The sequence below is a fragment of the Pelophylax lessonae genome, assembly GCF_965119305.1.
Source record: "Pelophylax lessonae genome assembly, chromosome: 12".
Taxonomy (NCBI): Eukaryota; Metazoa; Chordata; class Amphibia; order Anura; family Ranidae; genus Pelophylax; species Pelophylax lessonae.
In genome coordinates, this window is record NC_138779.1 from 95,490,406 (window position 1) to 95,505,936 (window position 15,531).

Genomic DNA, 15,531 nt, shown 5'->3' on the forward strand with positions numbered 1-15,531 from the left:
TGCCGCTTTTAGTGGATCTGTGGGCCCCGAGGGGACCGACTCTCCCCATCCCCATGTTAAATTTTTTTCTGCACGGATTCAATCAGTGCATCCACCAGCGCCCTTGCATGCGCAGTTAAAAAGGAATCATCCTCACCGCAGAGCATCCGAAGTGCGTGGACGCAGACCCAGTAGAGTCGCTATATGCCAAGCTCATCCTCAGAGCATAACAAGTAGGGGAGGTCGCCGACCATAGTCCCGCAAGGAGACGCCAGCTAAAGTGCCACAAAAAGACCCCTATTAGACCCAAAGGTCGTCCACCATAAATTACATAAAAAAGGACATAGCCTACCGTGACACAGACAGAGTACCCCCACACAACAATGCCCCCACGGCGCCCCCCCGGTTCAAGAGGGGTGTCAGGCAGTCCATATGTCCACCACCCTGAGGGGGGAGAGGGACACCTATCGGCTGCTCTATCACCCCGGTCAGCAGCTCAGACAGCCTGGTTAACAGCTCAGTCGGCAGCTTGGACAGCCTGCCGTGAGTAGGCCGCAAAGCCACAGCCTAAATTTGGGGTCCGATTCGGTCGCGAGTTTGCCGTCAGCTCTGTCAGCTTGATCAGCAGCTCGGTTAGGAACTCAAACAGCCTGGTCAGTCACCCGGAGATCTTGGTCAGTCAAAAGACGCGGCCTCCATTTTTGGCCCGATCCGGCCACGTGAGGCGATCCGTCGGCATCCGCCGGTCAACTTAGTCAGGTACCCGGACAGCCACGAGTAGGCTGCAAAGCCGTGGAATACATTTTCGGCCCGACCCAGACACGTGAGGTGCAGACCCGCAAAATGGAGAATCATCCGCTTCCTCCCCACCCCGTGTGCGATCCGGGCAGCCCAGTCAACAAAACGCCAGAGGGAGGAGAGGGGTAAAATAGCGCCACCAATCGGGATGGCCCAATGCATGTCTCTGAGAGATAGGTTTATATTAGTCCAAGTCACAGAAGAGAGAACCCTCTGGAACACCAAACTAGAATGGGGCCCTCATGTGCAGTAGCATAGTAAATATGGAATACACCTCTTGCACTTATATCTAAATGTTTGTCTTATGCCTTTTCTCTTTCCTCGTTTGTATTTAGTAATATGTTGAAGCTCTCTTAATAAGGTTTCTTGTATGTCACTAGATAGAGTGGTTTTGTTAGACTTTCATACTATTTACCGATACATTTCTGTTGTATTAAAGCTTTTACTCATGGTCAAAGAACTCTCATTTACCAAATCCTATCTGAGATCTATTAAATCTCAAAATATAACTTATGGTAACAGTTTACGCTGAAAAGCAATCTATGGTGGTTCACTTTCCAAAATGCAGCCAAGCAGACACTATCCAAAAAAAGGTAACTCCTGAATGCCCATTTGTTTTTTTGCCGACAGACAGTCAAATTATTGTATCGCAATGGCGAGCAAAGTATTTGACTTCTGATTGTAGAGCTGTGCTGCCTGTCAACTTAGCATGCCGCATGAAATTTTCTGTTCATGATGCAATGCGTCACTGCTGTGGCAATGTGAACAGCCGCCCCTGGCTGTATTTTACATTTTACGCGAGTGACCGGGCATGGAAAAAAACCACAGCTCAGACAACAGTTAACACTTGTGTGAAAAAGGCCTAAAAAATAATCAATCACTTTAAGTGTCCCCCTGGGAGATTTAAAAAGCTTTGTCTTCTGACAATACTTTTTTAGAGCAGAGTTCCAGTCTCCTGTGGGAAATAATAAAAGTCAGCAGCTACAAAGACTGTAGCTGCTGACTTTTAAAAAAACAGCCACTCACCTGGCCTACGATCCAGTGGTGTGCTAACCCCAGTCCGTCTCACCCGCTGTCTTCTTTCCTTGGCGCTGGCTTCTTCACTATAGGCACCTGGCTGTGACAGCTTCCGTCTTAACAGCTGGGTGCCCACTGCGCATGTGCGAACAGCGCTGCACATTGAGAATGCAGTCTTCTGGGACCGGTCACATGTGCCAGAAGAGAGCAGGGGGATTGGGGGGAGGTGGGGACGGGTCCTTAAAGCGGGTCCTTCCCCTTTTGGCTGGAGCTCCACTTTACATTAAGGAGCACGTGTCTTGCTGTATCAACACCTATAAGGCTGCGACAGAGCCTTATACACAATTCATGTGCACACATGACAAAATGGTTTAGTTTAAAAACAGGACAATTATTAGGACACCCCCCCCCCCCCCACATTGCCCTTCCCTGTAGATCTATAAATTGCAACCTATTGGTTTGACTAAACCTTTTATATAAATTATCCTATGTATTTGGCTCGTGACTACTTCTGCCAGATGTGGGGGCCCTTGGGTCCGGTTGACCTGGAAAAAGGAACGGACACCCTCACTCTGTTTAACCAGGACACTGGAGACCCATCAGACCAGCCACCACAACAGGTACTTTCCCAGGAAACCTACAGTCCCCTCCCCTGTTACAGTTCCTGCTTTTTATTTTTCTGGAACAGAGGAACTCCAACATCCCATGGAGGCAAAGGGCTGACTCCTGCTCTTTTAGGTAGATTGTATCCCCTACTATGTAGCTGCTCTTAGGATGCTAATTGAAGCACACCCTCCCACATACTTGGCCTGTTAATATATGTTTTATGTGATGTGGGGATACCTTCCATCCACAGGGGCCTTTTGCCCGAATATTAGCTCATCCCTGTTTTATGAATCCACGTGTATATGGGCTGTTGTGGCTCTACGGCCTATTTTTTTTTTTCTTTTCAATCCTGGTTGCTTGCTTCTTATGAATCATGAAAAACTTGGAGAAAAAAAAAAAAACACACACACACACACACACACACACACACACACACACACACACACACACACACACACACACACACACACACACACACACACACACACACACACACACACACACACACACACACACACACACACACACACACACCATACACACACACACACACACACCATACACACAGCGACCTTGGAACTGACCCAGGAGATCATTTAAAGGGGTTAGTGCCATCAGCCCTGAAGGCTAGATAACTTGTAACCATCTCTGTGTGCATTCTGTCCTAAACAGGTAGAAGGACCAATACCTCAGTTTGCCAACTTGTAGGATCACATGGAAAGATCTCAAAGTTATCCAGTCATTATTATTTCTTTTGGATATTTATACGATTGTACTGCTACATGTATAGACCCAAAACAAGATGAGATTTCAAGAAAATATTTTTAATAAAAATATTGTACAATCAAATAAAAAAAAAAAAATAAAAAAAACCACACTACGATGCATGCAGGAACATTTTCATGAGCATATATTTTTTGTTATTGGGCGACTTACATTGTAGGAAGGAACAGTAAAAAACACTCTTTGTGTAGCACTAACTTGTAGGAAGCAGAAACTTAATTTGTAATAAGCAATGTATAGGTACTTTAAGACCCCGTTCAGACAGGGGCGACATGACTTGGTGGGGCGACCTGTGAAGTCGTGTGCACCGCGACCTCGGCACGACTTGCACGGACTTCATATCATTGAAGTCAATGCAAGTCGCCCCAAAGTAGTACAGGACCCTTTTTCTAAGTCGGAGTGACTTGTGTCGCTCCTATTAGAACGGGTCCTGTGCTAATTAATGGCGAGCGACCCACCGCGACTTGTCAGGCGACCAAGTCGCCTGACAAGTCGCGCTAGTGTGAATGGGGTCTAAATTCAAGTGTTACACAGACATACACAGAAAAATAAATATTTGAACCAATGCAGATTTTGTAGGTTTGTCCACTTAAAAAAAATTAAGGGTCTATCATATTTATGACAGGTGTATTTTAAATAGGAGACAGAAGAGCAACCACAAATTCAGAAAAAAAAACAAATGCTATAAATTGGGTTGCAGTTCAGTGAGTAAAATAAGTATTTGATCCCAAAGCAAAACATGACTTTGTACTTGGTGGAGAAACCCTTGTTGGCAAGCACATAGGTAAGACGTTTCTTGTAGTTGGTGACCAGGTTTGCACTCATCTTCAGGAGGGATTTTGGTCCACTGTTCTTTACAGATCTTCTCTAAATCCTTAAGGTTTCTTGGCTGCCTCTTGCCAACTTGAAGTTTCAGCTCCCTCAATACATTTTCTATAGGTTTAAGGTCTGGAGACTGACTAGGCAACTTCATGACCTTAATGTGCTTCTTATAGAGCCACTCCTTTGTTGCCTTGGTAGTATGTTTTGGGTCATTGTCATACTGGAAGACCCACCCATGACCCATCTTCAGTGTTCTGGCTGAGGAAAGAAGGTTCTCATCCAAGATTTTACAATACGTGGCCCCGTCCATTGGCCCCTCAATGCAGCAAAGTCAGTCTGTACCTTTAGCAGAGAAACAGCCTGACTTAAGGGATGGTGTTCTTAACACGGCGAGTCGAGTTAATGCAAAAGAGCTTAATTTTCGTCAGCACTTTCTCCCAATCCTCCTCTGAATCATTTAGATGTTCATTGGCACGACTGTACATGTGCATTCTTAAGGGGGACTCGTCATGTTAAGAAGAAGAAAAATGGTAACTATGATCCTAAGAACACCATCTCTACAGTCAAGCACAGAGGTGGAAACACTATGCTTTGGGGCTGTTTCTCTGCTAAAAGGTACAGACTGACTTTGCGGCATTGAGGGGGTCAATGGACAGAGCCAAGAATTGTAAAATCAAGGATGAGAACCTTCTTCCCTCACCCAGAACATTGAAAATGGGTTACGGATGGGTCTTTCAGCATGACAATGACCCAAAACATAACGCCAAGGCAACAAAGGAGTGGCTCAAGAAGAAGTACATTAAGGTCATCGAGTGGCTAGCCAGTATCCAGACCTTAATGCTACAGAAACTTTGAGTTGCCATGCGACAGCCAAGAAACCTTAAGGATTTAGAGAATTGTAAAGTAGAGTGGACCAAAATCCCTCCTGAGATTTGTGCAAACCTGGTCACTAACTACAATAAAAACCATCTTACCTCTGTGCTTGCCAACAAGGGTTTCTCCACCAAGTCATGTTTTGCTTGGGGATCAAATACATTTTTTACTCACTGAACTGCAACTCAATTTAGAACATTTGTATCACGTGTTTTTCTGGATTTTTGGTTGATATTTGGCCTTGATAATTAAAAATACACCTATAATAAAAAATTATAGACCCTTCATTTCCTTGTAAGTGGGCAAACTTACAAAATATTCAGGGGGGTCAAATATTTTCTCCACTAATATATATATAAAAATTTTATTTTTTTTTCCCCCCTACACACAATTAAGAAATTACTTTATTTTTCCTTTAACGCAAAAGCCATTAGATTGTACATAAAATGTTTAACTCACATGAAGTTTTCGATGTGGCCACCTGCGAGCCTGACAGAGTGTTTTGAGAAGATGTCTTCCATCACCACATCCCACAAGAAGAATATTTAGTTCAGGGATGTCATCACACGTAGTCAAATACTGAAGTGTACTCTGCCGACCTGAGAAAAAAACAAGAAAAAAATAAAAAAAAAACAACTGAACAATCTACACTGCTCATAAAAATTAAAGGACACTTTGAAAACACGAGATCTCAATGGGGAAAAAAAAATCTCATGCTGGATATCTATACTGATATAAACTGGGTAATGTGTTAGGAACAAAAGTATGCCACATCATTTGATGGAAATGAAAATTAATCAACCTACAGAGGGCTGAATTCAAAGACACCCCAAAAATCAAAGTAAAAAAATGATGCAGCAGGTTAGTCCATTTTGCTTAAATTTATTGCAGCAACTCAAAAGGGTAGTCAGTAATTTGTATGGCCCCCACGTGCTTGTATACATGCCTGACAATGTCGGGGCATGCTCCTAACGAGACGACGGATGGTGTCCTGGGGTATTTCTTCCCAGATTTGGACCAGGGCATCACTGAGCTCCTGAACAGACCGAGGTGCAACCTGGTGGCGTTGGATGAACCAAAAGAATGTCCCAGAGGTGTTCTATTGGATTTAGATCAGGCAAGCGTGGGGGTCATTCAATGGCATCAATTCCTTCATCTTCCAGGAACTGGCTGCATATCCTCACCACATGAGGCCAGGTATTGTTGTGCACCAGAAGGAACCCAGGACCCATTGAACCAATGTAGGGTCTGACAATGGGTCCAAGGATTTCATCCTAATAACTAATGGCAGTACTATTGCCTAGCCTGTAGAGGTCTGTCTGTCCCTCCATGGTTATGCCTCCCCAGACAATCACTGACCCACCACCAAACCGGTCCTGCTAAACGATGTTACAAGCATTATAACATTCTCCCCAGCTTCTCAAGGCCCTTTCAAGTCTGTCAGGGTAAACCTGCTCTCATCTGAAAAGAAAAGGGTGCCAGTGGTGGACCTGCCATATCTGGTGTTCAATGGCAAATGTCAGTCGAGCGCCATGGTGCAGGGCAGTGAGCACAGGGCCAACTAGAGGAAGTCGGGCCATCAGGCCACCTTCATAAAGTCGGTTTCCGATTGTTTGGTCAGAGACATGCACACCAGTGGCCTGCTGGAGGACATTTTGTAGGGCTCTGGCAGGGCTCATCTTGTTCCTCCTTGCACAAAGGAGCAGATACCAGTCCCTATAATAGGTTAAGGACCTTCTATGGCCCTGTCCAGCTCTCCTAGAGTAACTGCCTGTCTGCTGGTATCTACTCCATGCTCGAGACTGTGCTGGAAGTCACCACAAACCTTCTGGCAATGGCACACATTAATGTTCCATCCTGGAGGAGTTGGACTGCCTGTGCAACCTCTATAGGGTATTGCCTCATGCTACCAGTAGCGACACAGACCCTAGTCAAATGCAAAATTAATGAAAAACCGTCAGAAAAGATGAGTAGGGAAAAAAAAAGAAAAACGTTATTTGCCTCCACCTGTAAAACCATTCCTGTTTTGGGGGTCATCTCATTGTTGCTCATCTAGTGCACCTGTTATCCACTTTAAGACTGGAAGGATTTGCCCCCTTCCTGACCAAGCCCTATTTTGCAATTTGGCACTGCGTTACTTTAACAGACAATTGGTCGTGCGACGCTGAACCCAAAAAAAAAAAAAAAAGATGTCCTTTTTACCCACAAATTAAGCTTTCTTTTGGTGGTATTTGATCACCTGTGCAATTTTTAATTTTTGCTCTATAAACAAAAAAAGAAGAGCGACAATTCTGAAAAAAAAAAAAAATATATATATATGTATATATAATGATATTTTTCACATTCTGCTATAGGACACTCTCAAAATAAAAAAATATCTAAATTTAACATTTTAGGCCAATTTGTTTTCTGCTTCATTTTTCTTTTTCCCAAAAATAAATCGCAATAAGCGTATCTTGATTGGTTTGTGCAAAAGGTATTGCGTCTACTAACTACGGGAAAGATTTATGTCATTTTTATTGCTTTATGTAACAATGGTGGCGATCTGCGATTTTTAGCGGGACTGACATTACAGTGGACAGATCGGACCCCTAACTGACATTTTTGACACTTCTGGGGGGACCAGTGACATTACTACAGTAAAGTAGTAAGCTAAAAATATGCACTGTTACTGTAATAATGACACTGACAGGAAAGGGGTTAACCCAGGGGCGATAAAAGGGTAAATGTGAGCCTAGGGGGTGTTTTCTAACTGTGAGGGGGATGGGCTTGTGAAATCAATACAGAGACCTGTGATCCCAAATAGGAGGAACACAGGAGCTCTGTGCTGATTCCTGAGAACAACGGTCTGCTGTGTTTACAACATTCTTCATGGGGAGCGATCGCGGGTGCCCGGCGACAATCGCGGCCGACGGCCCTGTGCATCAGCTTCCCCGCTGGTGAGTGGACTCGCGCGCCCAGGATCGCTACGGCAATTTGTGGGAACCTGCCAACGTATATAGACGGCGGCTGGTTGGTAAGTGGTTAACAACCCCCTCTGCTACTTAACTGACCAGATCAATATCCCCGGAATTTAATTGACTTTATGTTACAATCCGATTAAAAAGTGTTCCTTTAATTTTTCTGAGCAGTGTATATTCTACAATAGGCTGCCATTCATCTGACTTAATGCTCATGGGCCTACTTTATGATGAGCGGCTTATGGATCTTTTCCTTTGACACTTCTGCAGCATGGAGATAGGACGAGCGCCCTGTCCCTGCCTGCACTCACAGCGGTCTAGTTAGTTGGACTTCACCTGTCTACCTGAGCAGCACCTAAAATTTGTCTTTTTGGGTCACAGTACAACTAAATTAAACTAGCAGTAAGCGGGAGGGGAGGACAGAGGAAGATGCTGAATCAAAGTAAAGTAAAAGTTATAGTGGCCCAAAACCACCACTAAAAAGTAACATACTATAAAAAAAAACGATTAAAACCTAATGCAATTCAATACAAGAAATAAAAAATACATGAAAGCAGGATCAGGCAGATGTATCTATGTTTTGTGAGCATATGCTTGTTTATTCAAAAAACAAAATATTTTGGTGGACACGCCAAGACCATTGGGAACACAGATGAACACAACCTTTAGGCCTCATGCACACTGGACGTTTTTACAGCTGCTGTTAGCAGCGTCAGACGTTTTTTTTTGCAGCTGCAGAACGCCCATCCATGTTATTCTATGGCCTCATGCACACATAGAGCTTTTAGGAGCTCCAAGTGGCATAGGCGTTTTACAGCTCCAAAAAAAACCCAGGAACTGTGGGTTCAGGAGCTCCAGCGTCAAGCTGCAAAAAACGTCTGACGCTGCTAAAGGCTCCATAACGTTGCTTAACGTGCGTTAAGCCACGTTATACGTTTTTTTTCTTCCATTCAAAATCAATGGTTCCCTATGGGAGCCTATTGATTTGAATGGAAGTCACACCGCAGGTCGGATCGGGGTGATCCGACTTGCGGTGCGACCTGCACTGTGAGAATCTTGAGGGGGAACTCCACGCCAAAATGGGGAAAAAAACGGCGTGGGGTTCCCCCCCAGGTTCCAAACCAGGCCCTTCGGATCTGGTATGGAATTTGAGGGTAGCCCCGCGCCGAAAAAACGGCGTGGGGTCCCCCCCAAAATCCATACCAAACCCTTATCCGAGCATGCAGTCCGGCATGCCAGGAAAGGAGAGGGGACGAGCGAGCGGCCCCACCCCCCCTGGATCATACCAGGCCACACGCCCTCAACATGGGGGGGGTGTGGGTGCTTTGGGGCAGGGGGGGCTCTGCACCCCGCACCTCAAAGCACCTTGCCCCCATGTTGATGAGGACAAGGGCCTCATCCCCACAACCCTGGCCGGTGGTTGTGGGGGTCTGCGGGCAGGGGGCTCATCGGAATCTGGAAGCCCCCTTTAACAAGGGGGCCCCCGATCCCGGACCCCCTCCCTATGTGAATGGGTATGGGGTACACTGTACCCCTACTCATTCACCCCATAAAATGCAGTGTATGGAAATAACGACAGGAGACGTTTCGGAAAATTAAAAATCTTCATCCGGCTCTTGTCCTCTCCGGGGGTCTTCTCCTCTCCGAGGGTCTTCTGCTCTTTTGCTGTCCGCCCTTCTTGTCTTCTCCTCTCCGGGGGTCTTCTGCTGTCTTCTCCTCTCCGGGGGTCTTCTGCTGTCCGCCCTTCTGCTGTCCAATCTTCTTGTCTTCTCCTCTCCGGTCTTCTGCTGTCGGCTGTCCTTCTTCCTCCGGTCCTCCTCCTCCGACGTCTTCAGCGATTATGCCGGCCTCTGGTCTCTGCAGCTTATTATATAGCCATTAGGGGCGTGGTCGCCAGATGACGTCATCGGGAGACCACGCCCCATTGTGTCACAGATGACGTCATCTGTGACACAATGGGGCGTGGCCTCCCGATGACGTCATCTGGCGACCACGCCCCTAATGGCTATATAATAAGCTGCAGAGACCAGAGGCCGGCACAATCGCTGAAGACGTCGGAGGAGGAGGACCGGAGGAAGAAGAAGGACAGCCGACAGCCGACAGCAGAAGACCGGAGAGGAGAAGACAAGAAGATTGGACAGCAGAAGGGCGGACAGCAGAAGACCCCCGGAGAGGAGAAGACAGCAGAAGACCCCCGGAGAGGAGAAGACAAGAAGGGCGGAGAGCAGAAGACAGCAGAAGACCCCGGAGAGGAGAAGACAAGAAGGGCGGACAGCAAAAGAGCAGAAGACAAGAAGGGCGGACAGCAAAAGAGCAGAAGACCCTCGGAGAGGAGAAGACCCCCGGAGAGGACAAGAGCCGGATGAAGATTTTTAATAAATTTTCCGAAACGTCTCCTGTCGTTATTTCCATACACTGCATTTTATGGGGTGAATGAGTAGGGGTACAGTGTACCCCATACCCATTCACATAGGGAGGGGGTCCGGGATCGGGGGCCCCCTTGTTAAAGGGGGCTTCCAGATTCCGATGAGCCCCCTGCCCGCAGACCCCCACAACCACCGGCCAGGGTTGTGGGGATGAGGCCCTTGTCCTCATCAACATGGGGGCAAGGTGCTTTGAGGTGCGGGGTGCAGAGCCCCCCCTGCCCCAAAGCACCCACACCCCCCCCATGTTGAGGGCGTGTGGCCTGGTATGATCCAGGGGGGGTGGGGCCGCTCGCTCGTCCCCTCCCCTTTCCTGGCATGCCGGACTGCATGCTCGGATAAGGGTCTGGTATGGATTTTGGGGGGGACCCCACGCCGTTTTTTCGGCGCGGGGCTACCCTCAAATTCCATACCAGATCCGAAGGGCCTGGTTTGGAACCTGGGGGGGAACCCCACGCCGTTTTTTTCCCCATTTTGGCGTGGAGTTCCCCCTCAAGATTCTCACAGTGCAGGTCGCACCGCAAGTCGGATCACCCCGATCCGACCTGCGGTGTGACTTCCATTCAAATCAATAGGCTCCCATAGGGAACCATTGATTTTGAATGGAGGCAGAAAAAAACGCTGCTAACAGCTACTGTGGCCAAAACGTGCAATAACGCTAGTAGAAAAAGCTACTGAAAGCACGTTTTTACAGCTGCTGTTTCCCGGCGTTATGTAAACAGCTTTGGAGCACGTTTTTATGACGCCCTGTGTGCATGGAGCCTAAAGCGACTCTTCAGTCGTTTTTTCATCTTTCCCATCTATTAAATCTTCTGCCCTTGTTGTTTTTAACTTTAGATAGTAAAACATTTTTTCTGCCAGTAGATACCTTATACAGCCCACTTCTGCTTTCTTGTCTGGTAATATGCCTAGGCCAATGACATCATGCACAGCTCTCTCCTCACTGAGAGTTTTCCAGTTGTGTCTGTGTAAATCCAGCAGCAGCTTCAGCTGCCCACAGTTAAGATGAATGCAGCCAGACTTAGTGGAGGGAGATTTCTGCAGCATATTTGGCAAGTACAGAATTACAGTACAGTAAACCCCCGCTCCATCGCGGTTCAGTTTTTGCGGTCCCGGTATATTGCGTTTTTTTCTGTAATGTTATTTTACTAAATAAATCATTGAAAATTAAATATTTTTGTGTTTTCCATTGCTCTGTCTCTCAGTATCTTTTATGTGTTTAACCGCTTGCCGACCGCCGCACGACGATTTACGTCGGCAGTCAGCCCCTCACAGGCAAAGCAACGTAGGGCTACGTCGCTAGCCTGTGAGGGTCTAGGGAGCGAGCACGCGCCGCCAGAGGCACGCTCCTGCAACCAACCCCCCCCCGCGTGTGCCCGGCGGACCCGATGTCCGCCGGGCACTCGCGATCTTCCATTACACCGGAAGAAAGGCAGGCGGCTAATGTAAACAAAGCCGCCTGTCATTCTTCCCTGTGTAAGAATGGAGATCAAACGGTTCTGCCATGTAGGACCGTTGATCTCCGTTCTTACACTAGTAGCCACAGCCAATCACAGTTAGAAACACGCCCCTAGGGATACACTTAACCCCTCCCTTAACCGCCTGTCACTAGCTTGTGAGCCAATAGCGGGCGAGCGTGCGCCCGCCCCGGCTCGTTTCCCCAACAAGTCAGTGCGTGTGACCGGCGGACCTGATGTCCGCCGGTCACGCGCGATCGTTCGCCGTGAAGGGAGAAAGGCAGGCGGCTAATGTAAACAAAGCCGCCTGTCATTCTCCCCTGTGTAAAAATGGAGATCACACGGTTCTACTATGTAGGACCGTTGATCTATGTTCTTACACCAGTAACCATGTCCAATCACAGTTAGAAACACGCCCCTAGGGATACACTTAACCCCTCCCTCTCCAATAAAGTTAACCCCTTCCCTGCCAGTGTCATTTTTACAGTAACAGTGCATATTTATAGCACTGATTACTGCAGTAATGTCACTGGTAACCCCAAAAGTGTCAAAAATGTCAGTCAAGGGTCCGATCTGTCCGCCCCAATGTCGCAGTACCGTAAAAAAAAAAAAATAAAAAAAAAAAAAATACAAAATTGGCCTAAAAGAATGAAAAATGTTTATTCTGCTACATATTTTTGGTAAAAAAAAAAAAAAAACCCAATAAGCGTATTTTGAATGGTTTGCGCAAACGTTATTAAAGCGGAGTTCCGGGCACAGAAGTCATTTTTCAATGAACATACCCCCGGGACAATCAGGGCTAGCACATTCCACAATGGCTAGCCTCTGATCTGTCCCGGTTCGCACTTACCTTTTAGAAGAAATACTTACTTAGAAAATTTCTTCCACGGCGTTTCCATCTCTCTTGTGGGCAGCTGAAGCCGGCGCGGTCCTCTTCTGTGTCTTCTTCTGCGTTTTCTTGTCCCAGAATGCGCCGCACGGCCCCTCTCGTCACTTCCGGTGCAGCGCCGCATTCCTCCACAGCTTCTGGGCATGCCCAGAAGCTGTTTAGCAGGGGAATGCGGCGTCGCCCGGAAGTGACGAGCGGGGCCGGTGCCGTCGCATTGATTCCTGGGAGCGATGACGTTCAGCTCCCAGGAATCATCGCGAGACAGGAAGTGACGGGGTGAGCCGCGGCGCTGAGGGAGGAAGTACTCTGAGGTGAGTATCTTCGATCTTCAATTACAAGGTGAGTAAACAAAAAAAAAAAAACCTAACTATTCAATTCCTTTTCAGGTGATGTCTACCTAGCGGAGGGGCACAAAAAAAAAAATATCGATTTTGTGCCCGGAACTCCGCTTTAAGTCTACAAATTAGGAGAAAGATTAAGGTCATTTTTATTTATTTATTTTTACTAGTAATGGCGGCGATCAGCGATTTTTAGCGGGACTGTGACATTGCGGTGGACAGATCAGACCCCTAACATTTTTGACACTTTGGGGGGGGGGGGGGGGTAAACCAGTGACATTACTACAGTAATCAGTGCTAAAAAATATGCCCTGTTCCTGTAATAATGACACTGGCATAGAAGGGGTTAACCCAGGGGCGATCAAAGGGTTAAATGTATGCCTAAGGGGTGTTTTCTAAATGTGGGGAGGATGGGCTTATGGAATCAAACACAGGGACCTGTGTTCCTAAATAGGAGGAACACAGGAGCCCGGTGCTGATTACTGACAGAACAACGGCCTGCTGTGTTTACAACAGCAGACCGCCATTCTGTCTCCACGCTGAGGGATCGCGGGTGCCTGGCGGCAATCGCAGCCACCGGTCCCACAGATCAGCTCCCTCGCTGGCGAATGGGCGTGCGCGCGCCCTCACTATTACTCCCGCAAAGTGCCGTACAGGTACGGCGATTTGCGGGAACCTGCTGACATATAGCTGCGGCAGCTGGTCGGCAAGTGGTTAACATAAAAAGGACAGGCAAAAAACATTTGTGTATACAAAAAAAAGTGTGCGTGATTATTAGAGAAGAGCTGTTCTCAGCACAAGCAGAAAACTGACCAGTATGCTCTCATGCCTAGTGTGGTCAGTTTTTAATAAAGAAGAAGGACTGGCAGGAACACCAGGGTTTCCAACTGAGGAAGCAATACAATGAGTACAGGATACTGTTTCATACAAGTACATGGTACAGCAGGCACATAACAAGGAATATGAAGCGTGGGGGAAACATACTCTTTGAGTATAATTGCATCCAAAATGTGCATCGTACGTTTTGCTGCAATTCAGAATTGCAGACAGAATTCTTCCCGAGATTCCAAATTGCATAATGTGAGCAGGGCCTTATATTGTAGGGCTACAAATAATTATTTATCAAGAAAACCCCAAAAATATGAGTATTCAACCTAGAGCAGGAATCAATGAGACATTTTCCAACATGGACTGGGGACAACCTGGGATGCCCTCACTTCCTGTTCTGGCTATGGGACAGGAAGTGAAGGTAAATATCCCCAATGGGACACGGATGACAAAATAAAAAATAATGCATGGTTAAACCGTGCTTTTAGCACCCCCTTAAGCGGCAAAGGCAGCACCCAGGGCATTCACATGCAGCGGTCGTAATACTTCGCCCCAAAAACCAATACCCCTTGTCATGGTGGAGATGGTACCGCCTGCTAAACAAGACAAGAGGGACATGCTGCAAATATCGCACTATGGCTAAAACTGTCAAATCTTTTAAAAAGGTGCTCCATTGACAGATCACTTTTCAGAGGCATGGCAATTTAGACAAAAGTCCCTAGCCTTAGAGCTGCCAAAGCCATGTAATCTAAGAACAAATTATATTCAATCTTTTCAATTAGTATTACACCAGGCAGCCTCCTGCACCACATAGTAGATGTAAAGGAGGTTGTACAATCAGATTGTATGGTGTATGGTCAGCCCAGGAGCCTGGTCACTGTATACAGATCCATTATTTCTCAATAAGGCCCCTTCCACACTTGTGCGACTTTAAAGTCATGCAGCTTGAAGAAATGCCTGTGTAATCTTGAAGTCTGTGGACCTCAAGTTGCATCAAAGTCGGACCAAAGTAGCACAGGGACTACTTTGAATTTGTTGCGACTTGAAGTCACACATATATGAATGACACTCATTGGAAATCATGGGATGCAACTTTGCAGTCCCAAGCCGCACAAGTGTGAAAGGGGCCTAAGTGATAGAAGCAGAGCACATAGGGAATAAACTGGACTCACAATGCATCTGCAGGTCCAAGGCAGGACTGAAGCCCCATAAAGTCGGATAAACTTCTCCACTCCCTCCAGAAGCCATGGAGCCTGGAAAGCAATGATTATATATATTAGCACACCAGTCACCCTCACACCTATATATATATATGAGGACTGCGCCGCACACATACTCACACCGAGCGCAACGAGGGCTTCCACACACCCAATACAACTACACCACTCCAACCAATCGTTTAAATGACCAATTCATCCTCCTACAGCTCATCCTAACAAAGCCGAGAGCCGTCCAATAAAAACAGAGTATCTATGATTGACAGGGAGAGCGAGCAATAGGAGACTTCGGCTGTAAAGCAATAGGTTCTATCAAGCTAGGCTGCGTACCGTCAAGCTTTGGTGTCGCCATGGTGACGCTAGGCTGCTGACTGTTTTGCACCTGTTGTTTCTATGGCAGTGACAAAAGAATATACCAAGTTTCTGTTTATTAATGACTCTGTATATGATTATATCCGCACCACAAGGCGACACGTGCTGAGCCTGGCCTGGTTTCTCCTGCAGGTCCTCCAACACAGCCCTCCCCTCATCTGTCTCTCTG

General features: G+C 46.8%; 1 protein-coding gene across 1 annotated transcript in view; it reads right to left on the reverse strand.

Moving 5' to 3' along the window:
* DNAAF3 (dynein axonemal assembly factor 3) overlaps positions 1–15,034 on the reverse strand; it is a 56,738-nt gene extending 41,704 nt beyond the window's left edge. Inside the window, exons 1-2 of the mRNA XM_082273825.1 lie at positions 14,946–15,034; positions 5,338–5,477 (exon numbers count right to left, since the gene is read on the reverse strand). Of these exons, the coding sequence (XP_082129951.1) occupies positions 5,338–5,477; positions 14,946–15,021 (216 nt within the window). The 5' untranslated portion in view covers positions 15,022–15,034. The remainder of the gene's footprint in view (positions 1–5,337; positions 5,478–14,945) is intronic.
* Between the last annotated feature and the right edge of the window lie 497 nt (positions 15,035–15,531).